This window comes from Rhinolophus sinicus, chromosome 1 (assembly GCF_057876585.1).
Source record: "Rhinolophus sinicus isolate RSI-liver-muscle chromosome 1, RSI-T2T, whole genome shotgun sequence".
In the NCBI taxonomy this organism is placed as follows: domain Eukaryota; kingdom Metazoa; phylum Chordata; class Mammalia; order Chiroptera; family Rhinolophidae; genus Rhinolophus; species Rhinolophus sinicus.
Genome location: NC_142501.1, coordinates 169,357,259 through 169,371,138, shown reverse-complemented (window position 1 = coordinate 169,371,138; position 13,880 = coordinate 169,357,259). Strand labels below are relative to the sequence as shown.

The window sequence follows — 13,880 nt, the reverse complement described above, 5'->3', positions numbered from 1 at the left end:
TAAAAGTTACTCACACAAATGGAAAGTGTTGAGCACTGCTGGAAAACAAGTAAAACATATATTGCTTGCACTTCCTTAGTTAGGAAGAGAAATCCAATGAGTGTATGTATGCGTATATGTGCATGGACACACACATGCACACACACAAGAGATGTCACTATGTTTCAAAATCAAACTCAAACAGGAATGCATTCTGTTTTTTCTGCCACCATTTAAATCACTTCTCACCCTACTACTTTCTCTACCTCATCTTGCTTTCTCTTGATTTATTTATTTATTTTCAATTTCCTGCCATCCATTCTTTCATCATTCAACAAATACACAGTGGATGTTTATCTACATAGCACTGTGCTAGAGGCCAAGAGGAACCAACAAAGTAAAATGCACAAACTCTGTCCTCAGGAAACGAATACTCTGGTTCAAGATCAGATAAACTCATAAAGATAAATAATACAAAAAACCTAGTAAGTAACTAGCTCCTAAGTAACTTAAGGTGAAGGGTGAAACAAAACATATTAAAAGAAGTGCTCTTAAGAGGAAGGAACGAGCTTGGTCTTAAAGATGGAGGGAATGATGGGCAGAGAGGGCTTGAGAAGGCTTATATTAGAACTACATGGGCCAACGGTTTCCCTCTTGCTTGTTTCTGTCCCTTAACTCATGACCATATAACTTTTTTTCCTTCCTTCCTTCCTTCCTTCCTTCCTTCCTTCCTTCCTTCCTTCCTTCCTTCCTTTCTTTTCCTTCCTCCCTCCCTCCCTCCCTCCCTCCCTCCCTCCCTCCCTTTTTTAAAGACTTTTATTAAAAATATAGCTAACATTACAACATTACAGTGGTACTTTGGTTTTCAAACGTAATCCATTCCGGAAGACCGTTCGAGTTCTGAAACGTTTGAAAACCGAGGCACGGTTTCCCCATAGAAAGTAATGCAAAATGGATGAATCCATTCCAGACCTTTAAAATCAACCCCCAAAACTGCAAATTTAGCATGAATTTTACCATAGATCTATAAACCGAAATGTTCGTCAACGGAGATGTTTGAAAGCTGAGGTACTATTGTATATGAGTTCAGGGGTACACCATAGTTGTTCAACACTTATATACCTAAAGAAGTGATCAACATGATTAAGCCCAGTAACCATCTATGTTATCCAGTGTGTACTATGTTATCACAATATTAGTGACTATATTCCCCATGCTGTACATCATATCCCCAGACTTATTTGATTCACACCTGGTGATTTGAACCTCTTATTCCCTTCCCCCCCCCTTTTAAAAAAATTTCAATTACAGTTAACATTAAATATTATTTTATATTCATTTCAGGTGTACAGCATAATGGTTAGACATTTGTATAATTTAAGAAGTGATCCCCCTGACCAGTCTAATACCCACCTGGCACTATACATAGTTATTACCATATTATTGGCTATACTCCCTATGCTTTACTTTACATCCCCATGACTACTTTGTAACAACCAATTTGTACTTCTTAATCCCTTCCCCTTTTTCACCCTGTCCTCCAACTCCCCTCCCATCTATCACCCCGATAAATCTAGCACCCATCTGACACCATACGTAGTTATTACAATATTATTGACTATATTCCTTGTACTATGACCATACAACTTTTCACATCTGCTTTGGTTCTGGGATATAAAACCATATCTGATGGGACACTTGCATATACTTGCATCTGTCACCACTGGATTAACATGTATATGTGGAAAGTGCTAGGGGTTAACCATTACAACCTTGCTCTCACATGCAATCTGAATCCATGTCAGGTGGGCTGTGACAAGTGCTGTGACCATTGCTGCCCATTCTTTCTCTCTTCTCATGGAGGATAGTAAAAGAATACTTCCTTAGCCCTTCTTGAGAAGCCATATAGATCATGGCCCCAGGTGATTATCAAATCAAAGACCCACCTGGCTGCCCATCACAGCTGAAAAAGCCAACCTCACCACCTTCCTTTTTCTTCTCTATAAAAGATGTCTGGAGCCAATATTGTATTTCTGTGCTGGTTGGAGGAATATTGTCTTTGAACTCTCTGGAATACACTGAAAAGGCTTTTCTCTATGGACGTAGCTGACAGGGATGGAGAAGAAGCTGAGGGAAGTGCTGACTGACTGAATCCAACAATAATCCTACCCAATGCGCTCTAGGTACAATTTATTCTCCATTCCATTTTTTTTTACTCTGCACAGGACCAATGTTTATAAAAATATGGAATATGCGGTCTTTTACACAATATCATTTTAAACACTAAATTTCCTCAAAACTTTCCCTTTAAAAAAGGGATAGAGAGAAAAGACATAAAGAGATTTTGAGAGCATTTAGGTTGTTATGTCACTCCTGGGTATTCTTAGGGATTCTCACCCCTGTCTATGAAAGATCATTCTTTCCTTACTATAACATAAGACTCATAAGGGTAGGGGTTTGGATGCTTTGTTCATTCTTATAGCCACAATGCCTAGAACAGTACCAGACACATTGTGAGTGCTCAGAAAACATCTGTTCGATAAATGAATTAATCATTTTCACCCTGTGAAACCTATGATTCAACAAAATTATTTGAATTTAGACTCTTAATAGTCTGCTTCTTTCAGTAATTCTTCTAGTTTTAAAAGACTATTCTTAGGACAAATGGTTGATTGAAGTAAACCTGTAGACTTCAGAGTGTTTTTTAAAAAAAGGAAAATAGAGGAAATAATTTCAAAGTGTTTCCAATATGTTATATTTATAGTCAGGATACCATTTCTTTTCAAGTTTCAGGAGGACTTGAGCAAATTTGGGCCAGATAAAACAAAAAACTTTTGGCTTTTTTCAAAGGTTTTAATGTCTAGTAGAGCATAGGGCACCTTTTGGGGATGAGCAGAAAGCTTTCTCTGATGTCAGCTAGGTCAGGAAAGGTTTGGAAGGAGAAGTGAGATTTCAGTAGCTCTTCCTTGTTCTTTTTAAAAGCACACTGTTTGAATTGTTGTCTTGGCAGTACTAAGCATTAAGAAAAATAAGAACACTAGCACAGTGAAGCAAGTTTTCAAATAAATACTTGCAAAATTCTGTGGTTCCTGAATCAAAGAAACTATCTTTAATTTCCATATCATCAACTATTTTTTTCCAGTGGCCTCCAAAGTGGGTACAAAGCAATACACTGGGGTGTGGGAAGAAAGTATTAAAACTTCTAGGCAGGTGATAAGAAAGCGTTGGAATTCTATTTCTACTTATTTTTATCCCAATCTTTAAAATTCTATGTTGTGTATATTTTTTCAAATGTACCTGTTATACCAGTATACACACACACACACACACACACACTCACTTTGTAAATAAATATAACACATTAGGGTGTGTTGTTAAAGTTTTCACTGACAGGTGTTCTTAATTTAAAAAGCTGAATACCATTGACTAGCTTTTTGTTGCTATTGAAGTAATTTAGTTAAAAAGAAGACTGTTATTAATTAGCGTATTGCACTTACCTTTTTACCATTATCCTCATTGACCCAAATATAAATATATCCATATAAATCAAAACAGCAGGTTTTGCATCCTTAGAGTTTCAAATAATAATTGTTTTCTAGAATAATTTTCAGTGTGTATGGACTGCACTCTGCCATCACACAGCACACAAATATTTTGAAAACTTTTCAGTATCTTCACCTATCCAGCCTCCTTAGTTACTAAAATTCTTCTGTAACTCTGTTCGTTATTAATACATTGAGAATTTGGGGTTCAAGAGTTTACCTACAGGAACTGCATGATGTTACACGACCATCGTGAAAGAAGAGATGCACTTCTACCTGCAACAGGGTCAGATAGGTTCCATACTGTGTTCCGTAGGAATTTTTACTTTAAGTGAAAGCTCTTTCTGAAGTACACGTGTACATGACTCGTGAGGCAGTGACAGAGTGGTTAAGAGGGTTATTGTGAGGATTACACAAACTTCTGTATATGAAAAGCACTTGGAACTGTGCCTAGCACAGACAGCTGCTAAAGTGTTAGCAATTATTATTGCTATCATGTTTCCCCGAAAATACGACCTAATTGGAAAATAAACCCTAGCATGATTTTTCAGGATCCTCGTAATATAAAATAAGCCCTACCGTAATATAAAATAAGCCCTACCGTAATATAAAATAAGCAAAAAACAGAATAAACAAAACAACACTGTTTTCTCCCCCACATCTCATATGGCATGCCAAGGGCAAATATGAATTACTGTTATTTTTGGCTGAGAGTTTACTCTAAATGCCTCTCCACTTCCATATTCAGAACGGTTACTTGTGCAAAATGAGAAAACATAGTAACTGAAGTTGATGTAATGGAGGAGAAGTTTTAGATTCTCCTTCAGGCATATCAAGGCTCAAAATGCTGAGGAGACAGACTCTAACGTGTTTTCATAACAAAGTAGGTAGTTTGGTGGTGTTCTTGAACCTACCACAATGATCACAACATCCAGACAATTCCAGAAACTCCTGAAATAGTGTAGCTTGTGAATGCGAATTTCCAGTATCTCTTCCACCACATAGTAAAGGATAAAGAAACAAAAGATAATCTCACAGGCAGCCAGGAAGAAATCAAAAGTTGTGACATATCGGATCAGCTTTACAGGCTGAAATTGCCAAGATGGAATCACACCGCCTGTTGCTGGGAATTCAACCAATAACCTGCATTAGAATAAGAACAATTAAAACAGTAACAACAACGACATCAACAACAACAACACATGGATGCATCCAGGAAAGGACATCCATCTAGTCTGTCTCTACATTACAAGGTAATAAAACTGCAACCACATGTCACCTCAAACTAATGGCAAAATATTTTTATCAAAGCTGGTGACTCTATTCTTACAGAATTTTGTGTCACAAAAGGAACAAGACTTCCCAAGTTCTCCCAGACCAAACAGATTATTCCTGTTCACTTTCCCCTTTACTTCCCTGGTATTTAAATTTTGTTTGTTTGTTTGTTTTGTAGTGTAGCAGGTAATCAATAAGCCAGCCTTTCTAGGACTTCTATTAAATGCAGTCATTCTACTAGGCAATGAAGAACATAAAAAATAATAAGTCATGCATTCAAAACATGAACGATCTGTTTGAGAATTGTATATTTTGTAGTAAGGATAGGGGCTGAGTTTCTCATTCATTCATTTGGTAACACAAAATTAGCATCAAATAGCTTGCCCTGGGGGGTTGGTACTTTTTGCTACCCTTCCTAGAGCCTCAGAGTTAATAGGCCCTAAATAAATCACATATATTTTTGCACTCATACTGATGGCACTGATCTTTAGTACTTTACAATAATTGAAGTGAGGACATTTTTTGGCCAAATTGCCATTTTGTAGGTGTCATACTGAGAAAGTTAAATGATTCACTTAATGCTGCAGTCTCCCTATCGAACTAGAACCTTTAGCTTCTTAATTTGAAGACCGTTAGTCAGCTACTAGGCATAACCAACTCTCCCATTACAGGGTCACTAGCCACACAAGACCTTGAGTATTTAGGACTCATGCATGAGCAATCATCAAATACATGCATGGACTATGGAAAATTAGAATTGGTCAAAGAAATGTGAAAATTTTTGCTTCCTCTTCACTGTCAGTCTCCTGTTTTTTCTTTCCTATTTTTATATACTGGAGAGAATGAGTAGAAACCAAAATCTAAGGAGGACAATATTGAAACAAAGCCTTGAGACAACCTCACTACAAACTCACGAGGGCAGGAAGTGGCCTCTGTGCCAAGTCATCTCTCTGCTGTGCATTCTGACCCTGCATCTGTCAACCCCTTGCGGAAATTTACACAACACTGCAGAGAAATGAAGTAATTGCCTTGATAATAGTCACTCTTAAAGTAGGAGGAAGTGGGAGACATACTCAAGACCTTCTATAAATAGATATTTGTTTAAGTCAGTCAAGCTTGCCTGCCTGTTTCTATCCTCTTCTTCTCCTCGCTGGAATCATCAGGAAAAGTTCAATAATAACTGCAGTAGATTTCCATTTATTTCTAGTAATAGCTATTGTTTTAATGTGATATTATTAATACTTTCTGCAAAAGTTGTTAAATATAAGGACCGGGAAAATCCAAACTGGCCATGCAAAACAGAGTTGAGTTTAGCTTCAAAAATGATCACAAAATAAGGATATTATGAGAATTTATCCTTCTTATTTGGTGGGTAAACATACGTGCAAGTAATTCACGCTGGCGATGTTTGGATGTCGGGGACATGTTCCCCAGGAGGATTAAAGTGGGTGAAATTCAGACCCTCCTTGCTTTGTTTTACTTTTTCTTTTTTTATAGCATGTATTACCTTCTAACATATTATAATATTGAATTAATTTGTTTCTTTTGTTTATTTTTTTATTATCTATCTTGTCCTGATTGAATGCAAGCTCTGTAAGGGTAGGGATCTTTACCATGTTCACTAATGGGTCAAGAACCTAGAACAGTGCCTGACATATTTTAAGTATCTAATAAATGTTTGATGAGTGAATGAATGAGTGAACAAGAGGTGCCAGACAAGCTAGTCGGATCTTTGTCAGTTTCCTCACTGTCACCCGAATGGTCATGAGTGCAATGTGATAGGATCTATAGAAGGAACTTAATATGCCTTTGGTGAATCTCGAGCACAAGCAGGTACCTAGGTTTCCTACTGAACACAGAAATAGCCCCTGACTGCTGTGCTTGTGTTCTAGTAGCAAGGGCATCATCTGAGACTGGGAAACTCAGGGAAATGAGTCAAAATTTGATGGGTGGGGGCCTTGGCAATGGAGCATGTAGCACTGATCAGCCTTAGACTGGGTAAGGACCGTTGTTAGCCAAACAGTGCTTTAGGGATGAACCTGGATCAGGCTTTAGGTTCTTCTTCCCAACTCGTAATATTCAAGGATCCTAACTCCCTTTCCCAAATGCCCGTACGCCAATAACCCTCCAGTTTTTGCCCCTCCTTGCTAACAGCTCTGATCCTTGGCACTCTCCGTTAGCCAACTGCAGACAAGTTTTCTGGTCTATCAACAGACTAGGATGTACACAGAAATACACAGAATAGGAGGGCTCCGTGCCCTCAGTACACACCTGATCACACAGAAAAGGTTAATGTTGGCGTTGTATACTGAGAAGTCAATAAAAATGGCCCTGGTTCCTCGGTCCAGCCAGACGTTCTTCTTGAGGCTAGCAATCTGAGCGGCCGTTTCCTCTCTTCTTCTTGACAAATCCAGGTAATAGCCAGCTCCACTGTAAGTGGCAATCATTCCCCAGTGGCTACTTCCATTCAAGTCCTTCTCACTTGTATAGATCCAACTGATTAAAACACAAAATGCAAACAAAACAAACAGGTGAAAATCAGTGCAAGACTTGTGGCAATTACAAAGACGGTTCTTGGTGTGAACCGGTAATAAATGTAAGTCTTATCAAGCTGGGTCATGTGCATGGTGCTTCGTAAGTGTTTCCTCATTTAATTCTCATAGAGTTGTTAATCCCACTTTAGGAATGAGGGCCTGAGGCTTATTGAGGTCAACTTAGTCTCAAAGCTTTTGAGGGTAGAGTCAGGGGTCTAGATCAGAACTGTCTCCAGAGCCCTGTATCAGCCCTTAGTTTAATATGGCTGCCTTCCCTGGGTAACTACTCAAGGCCTAGATGACTCTAGGCCCTCAAAGAAAACTGCAGCCAAATGAAGGATAAGTTCACTGAGTGACACTTTTGGCAACTGAACTAAATATGGTTCCACACAGCATTTGGGAATTTAACCCACAAATGTTTACATAAGCTCACTTAAGAATCAGATGCTTCTTTGGCATTAATGGAGATAAAAAGATGAACCAGGATCCTTTCCCAACCAAATTTGTAATAAGTAGTGAGAGAAAAGTTGTAATGAAACAATTAAAACACAAGGTAGTAGATGATGAGAATCAAAAGAGAAGTATAGAGAAATTGCTCAAGCAGCTCAGAAGAAAGCTATACTTGCTTAGAGGTCCAGAGATAGGAAAGGTGGATCAGACAAGGCTTTGGGAAGAAGCTGTAGCGGACCTGGGCTGTGAAAGGTAAGTAGCATTCGGACTTGCACAGGGTGGTGGGAAAGGCATTGCCAAGCGTGAGCCAGGCAGGGCCAGAGAAGTAAAAAGCTCTCAGCTAGTAGTTCGGTTTGGCTTCCATATGATGAAAAACAGAAGGTCGAAAGGTAGACTGTGGTCAGACTATGAAGGGTAGCATGGAGTCTCAGAAGGGAAGGTTTCTGAGAGGCACAGAGCAGGGTTACTCTGGAGGGAATGGGAAAGACTATAGTGGTGAGGAACAGAGGGCTCATGAGCAGAAAAGAGTTAACATAACAGGTCTGAGATGACCTTTCCTTAGGAAGGCATGCTTGCAAAGTTGGACCTTGGCTGCCATCTGGAACTTGATGGATAATCAGCGACCTACACTGATATAAACCATTCCTAACTGGCAAGAGTGCTTCGCTGTGCCTAAGCTGGGGCTTAGGCTGACTACTTGCTTTCCTTCTGGGAGTCTGGGATTTTGTACGTGCCAGGTAGAGGGTGCCTATGTGACCAGCACCCAGGAAACACCTTGGGCACTAGTCTCTAATGAGCTTCACTGACAGACATTTCACACATGTTGTTACAAATTGTCACTGGAAGAATTAAGCACCTCCTGTGTGAGGTCACTGGGAGCTTTTGGAAGCCTGCGCTGTGTTTTTCTGCCCTTTGACCCATGTGCCTGCACGTTTCATGCTTTTGCTTTATATCCTTTCACTGCAATAAACCTTAGCCACAAATACGAGTATATGCTGAGTGCTGTGAATCCTTCCAGTGAATTTGAACCTGGGAATGGTCTTGGGAACCCTGACACAGCTCAGTGAGCCATCCCTGCAATAAACAAGAGCTGATGAGGACTGAACTACAGCAGAGACGGTGGGAAGGAGAAGGCAGGACTGAGAGTGCAGCCACTGCAGTGATTTTCAACAGAACTTGGCAACTGATTTGGAAGTTGGTGGCGAGGGGGAAGGGACATCTCCAAAATGACTCTTTTGGGGTAATGTGAAGAGGGTGGTGCCATCAATAGGAGGAAGAGCAAATCTAATAAGAAAGTGATAAGTTCAGTTTGTGGCCTACTGAATTATAGGAGCTGGTGGGACATACAGGCAGAATATTTGTCGTCTGTCACTAGAATGTAAGCTTTGTGATTCTGCTTTGTTTCCTGCTGCTCTGTTACCCCAGCCAGCACCAAGGGCATTTGCAAGAAAAGACAGACCTCATTTGGAACATACCTGGCACATGCACATACTCAGTATATTTGTTGAAAAGATGATGAATCATTAAATAGAGATGAGAGTGGAAGCTTATCTGTAAGGTAAAGAGTATAAAGAAAGAAAAGACAAAGATCTGAATATAGAACACGGGAGTAAGAGAGGAGAGGTGAGAAAAGAAAGAGGTTACAGAATTCAGAACCCAAGTTCAGTGTCACTCGCAGAAGTCAAAAGAATGAGGTATCAACACTACCACATTCTTCAAAGAGATTGAATAGGATGAAGACTGAGAATTGTTCAGTGGGTTTGCTAACCAGAGGTCACTGGGAGCTTCCATGAGAGATGTCAAAGTAAGGGCTTAAGTGTTAAGGGGTGAACCAATGGTAAGGAGATCTAGGTGTCAAGTGAAAACTATTCTTTCAAGAAGTCTGGAGTTGAAGGGCAGGAGAAATGGGAGTAACTTGAGAATATGGTGGATCCAAGGGTAGCTTAGAGACACACAAGAAAGATGCCCTTCAGTAGTCCACCCTGTAGTGGAAATCACTTATTCATCCATTCATCCAACAGGTATTTACTGAGCATCTTTACAGACCAGGCACTGTTCAAGGCTTTGAGAATACAGCAGTGGACGAAATAGAGTCCGTGCCCTCATGCTGGAATACTGATGGGGGGCTCAGGATAGCAAGAAGCTACCTTAATAACACAATTAATATGGAAGAAGAAAACACGGTTTGGGAGTCAGGCTGGCTAAATCCCAGCTTAGTTACATTTAGGATAGTCAGGAACTCTTTGGCGCTTTGGGCAAGTGAGCCTCTGTTTTTCAGCTATAAAATGGAGATGATACCTAGTTCAGAGTTGTTTTGTGAAGAGTAGATGAGATAATGCATGAAATCACTTCTTAAGTAGTGTCTGGCATGGAGTAGTGGCTGCATAAATTTCTCACATTTATGATATGAGATAAAGTAAGATATTGGGCAAGGTGCCACAGTTTAAGGGCATGCTTATGCTTGGCAGGAATTAGAAAATGGATCATCAAAAAGAAAAATCACTATGATAACCTGAAAAAAAAGTCTTTTGAGATTATTTAGTCCCTTTACTCTAAATTTTCTGGTTTTTTACTAAATTTCTATGGACCCTGGAACTAAATAGGGTGTATACTAGATGACAGACAAAGAATCTGATCAAGGAAAAGGTGTTTATCCCACTCTATACGAACAAATCTAGATGCTGGGTGTCTCAGTCTCCAGGATCTAGATGAACTGACAGAATTAACTCAGTAAAGCTTAGAAGACAATTTTCACCACAGTGACTCACCTGGGGCAGTGACCCCAAAAGGTCCATCTTGGGATAGCCTGAGAGTTCTTCTCATTTCTTCATAATAACTACACTAATTCTAAAAAGACTGTACTCCCTTAATATTTGAGATGTTTTAATGTAAGCGGGCATTTTCCCGCCAAATTGCGTAGTAACGCGGGGCTTTTTTGACATTTTCTCGCCAAAATTAGACTTTCCGTAAAATATTCATATCTTTCGATCTATTTGATAATTTTCTATGAAACTTTCAGTGTTTTAGTTTAAAAAGAGGTCTCTATTTATTTACTTTGCAAAATTTTTGCCGGTTCCAACTAGAGGCGATATGACGAGTTTACTCGTTTCCCGCAAAAAATGTGTTATTAAGTATGGTTACCAAAGAACACACACACAAAAAAAACCTATAAATGTGCACATTATAAATACATACTCAAAATCATAAACACACATTTAAGAAGGATGGGCTTTAAACCAGACAGAAAAACTGCCTCACAAGCTTATTATACACTTTAAATTATTGCACTCTGAACAAAAATGTATTTGTAAGAGCTAATAATAAAATAATTTCCCAGAAAATTTTCCAGTAATAACCTAGTGAATGATATCACTAGCTCTATAAAAATAGTATCCAGTCACCTTAAAAGAAACATCTGAAGGACCATGTAGCTTCTTTCTTGTGGACCATATGGTCAATGATTTAGCCTTTTGAAAAATACGTATGTATAATAGAAGCTGAAAGGGGGTAAAAGGTAGGGAAAATTTGAGAAACCAAAGGTCAGTTTGGCCATGGCCTTAAATATAAGTATTGAAGACTCACTTAAGGCTACTTGTCCTTGGTGAAGGAGCCAGAGAATGAATGAATGAATGAATGTCAGTGAGAGGCCAGGACACGTGGCCATGAGCCACAGACACTTACGCGGTTCCATTTCTGGGACCAAACGGAGCTCTGTCTTCACTACTGACAGAGTAGACATCATAGCACTCTTTAATTTCATCTCGCAAGTCCTGGGGGATGGAACACGATCCATTTCTCACTTTGAGTTGCCGAATCCGTGGTACTCCTAACAGGAGGTTCTCATAGTAGATGAAGCTTCGGTTGTCAGTCTCAGTTCTGTTGTTGGGCTGTGTCTTCCAGTACAGCCCATCCAATAAGGCGCCTTCTGTGAACTGAAAGCAAAGGAAACATTTCTGAAAAGCTCCAAACTCAGTGGCTGCCTTGCTCTTGACTGGAATGTTTGCATGGCCAACAGGGTAGCACTCTGTGAACACAGTAGAGTAACAAGGGTGGCTTTTGCTGTCAGAGAGATTTAAATTGGAGCGTACACCATCATTGGCTAGTTGCAAAGCCTGGAGCAGGATCCTCCTTTGAGCCTGGGTTCCCGCACCTGTAAGGTCCATCTTTTGCATGGTTACTACATCGATTTGAAAAGGGATGGAGTGGATCTAAACAATCACATAGAGTTCTCACGTCTCAACTAGGCTCAACCCACTGGGATCATTCTGCAGTTTTCACTTCACAGTATGAACGGAAATCAAGAAATCCAATCTTTTGATGTTCTCAGGTCTTGTTTTGAGTTTTGCTGAAAAGCGAACACTAACATGCTCTAAATCTTTCAGAAGCTTGTTTTTACTCCACTGATGATTATGAAAGATTATCCAGGATGGCAAATTCATGAAACCATTCCATTTTATGATTATAATTTTCCTTACAGCAGCACTTTCCACTGGCTTTAGTTGGGATCTGCCTTCTATTATGACTGCTAGCCATTCTCACTTCATTCTTGTGAGACTCATTTTGGTTATAGTTAATATTTAACATTTAGACTGTTTTACAGAACAGACTTTATAAAGGAGGTATCTGCAAGGCACTTAAGTGTTGCAAATGTTTTAACTTAAAAAAATATTTAAGTTTTATTGGGTTAAGACTTTTTTTGTGTACCATATATTTTGTATTTTCAGAAAAAGATAAAACAATGGTGTTGACCAATTTTCTGAAGTTTTATGTATACTGCACAACAGTCCTCAAATATACAAAAATTACATAAAGTAGTATTTTTTTCAGTCTTCTTACTATGCAGTTACGTTGGATAAAATATATACAGATGTCTTATGTGTTACAGAATAAATATATAAATAAGAATTTCCTATGTAAAACTAAATTTGGGAGTTGGTATAGAAATATTTTGAAAATTAATTTACTTTTAAAGATTCAAGATAGGACTTTGTGCAATTTATTTTTGTAAATGTTTCTCAAAACATTTGTCTTTGGCAATGTTTCGTTTGCCACCAAATTGATAAGATGCTATTGAAATGCTTAAATAATTTTAATTTTTAAAAGTTACATATGATATTTCAAATGAATAAACAGGATATTTCTTTTAAAAAAGGTAGAATGCTTCATGAATTTCATTTCATCCTTGTGTAGGGGCCATGCTAATCTTCTCTGTATGGTTCCACAGAACAATAGGCACAGAGTGGATGCTTATTAAATGGAAACTCTGATTTATGCTCTAGGACTGAAGGAGGGGATGGGGAGGTTTTATGGCTTTATGGTTTGCATAAAGCCATAGCCACGATCAACTTCATTTTCCCTTATTAAAATAGTTAATAATTAATAATCATGATTTTAAACTTATTTGGAAAGGAAAAGACTATAGTTTTGATTATCAGTCTGCTATCTGATGAATCTTTTAATTGTTTGGACTATTCTGCCATATGGTGAACTCTCCAACCCCACCCAGCCCTGCTTTTAGAGCTTGGCATTTATTATCATGGAATTCTGTGTATGTGAGAAGTCTCTTGTTAGTTTGCCTGTAGGGAAGACAGATTTAGCCATTCTCAGCGTCTTATCAGATGATCAATACCGATGGACTGATTTGCCCCATTGAGGGAGGGAAATATTCATATTATGCAAGTGTGGTTTTGGATGCCAAATATTTTTACTCATTAGAATGAACAGGTTCCTGTGATCTGGTTTCCTCTATCTTTAAAATCAACAGCACTGACTGCCAGGGTTTTATAAGAATTTAAGAAAGTATTTCCTAAGGAAGAAATAATCATTTCCTTTCCAATTTCCCTCCCAATTTTCATAGATTCTGAGCACCATGTCATCCAGAGCAGTTTAATATTTTTCCCATTGTATCATTCACTGCTTACTTTCCACTACCATGTTGGAATTGGTGGCAATTTGGGAAGGGGCTGGGTTGAATTTTAGATAGAGATCTTTGAAAGAATGTGTTTGTCTTGTATTAAGAATTGTTCTAGGATACCTGCCACCATCAATAAAGACAAAATGCAAAAAGCAAAAAGCAAAGCAAAACAAAAATAACCACATT

The 13,880-nt window shown here is 38.7% G+C and overlaps 1 protein-coding gene and 1 pseudogene across 1 annotated transcript in view; both read right to left on the bottom strand.

Moving 5' to 3' along the window:
• PKD2 (polycystin 2, transient receptor potential cation channel) overlaps positions 1-13,880 on the bottom strand; it is a 57,724-nt gene that overhangs the window by 22,423 nt on the left and 21,421 nt on the right. Inside the window, exons 4-6 of the mRNA XM_019719343.3 lie at positions 11,462-11,712; positions 7,068-7,292; positions 4,436-4,664 (exon numbers count right to left, since the gene is read on the bottom strand). Coding sequence (XP_019574902.2) covers positions 4,436-4,664; positions 7,068-7,292; positions 11,462-11,712 — 705 coding nt within the window. The remainder of the gene's footprint in view (positions 1-4,435; positions 4,665-7,067; positions 7,293-11,461; positions 11,713-13,880) is intronic.
• Positions 12,927-13,027, bottom strand: LOC141570248 (U6 spliceosomal RNA; annotated as a pseudogene).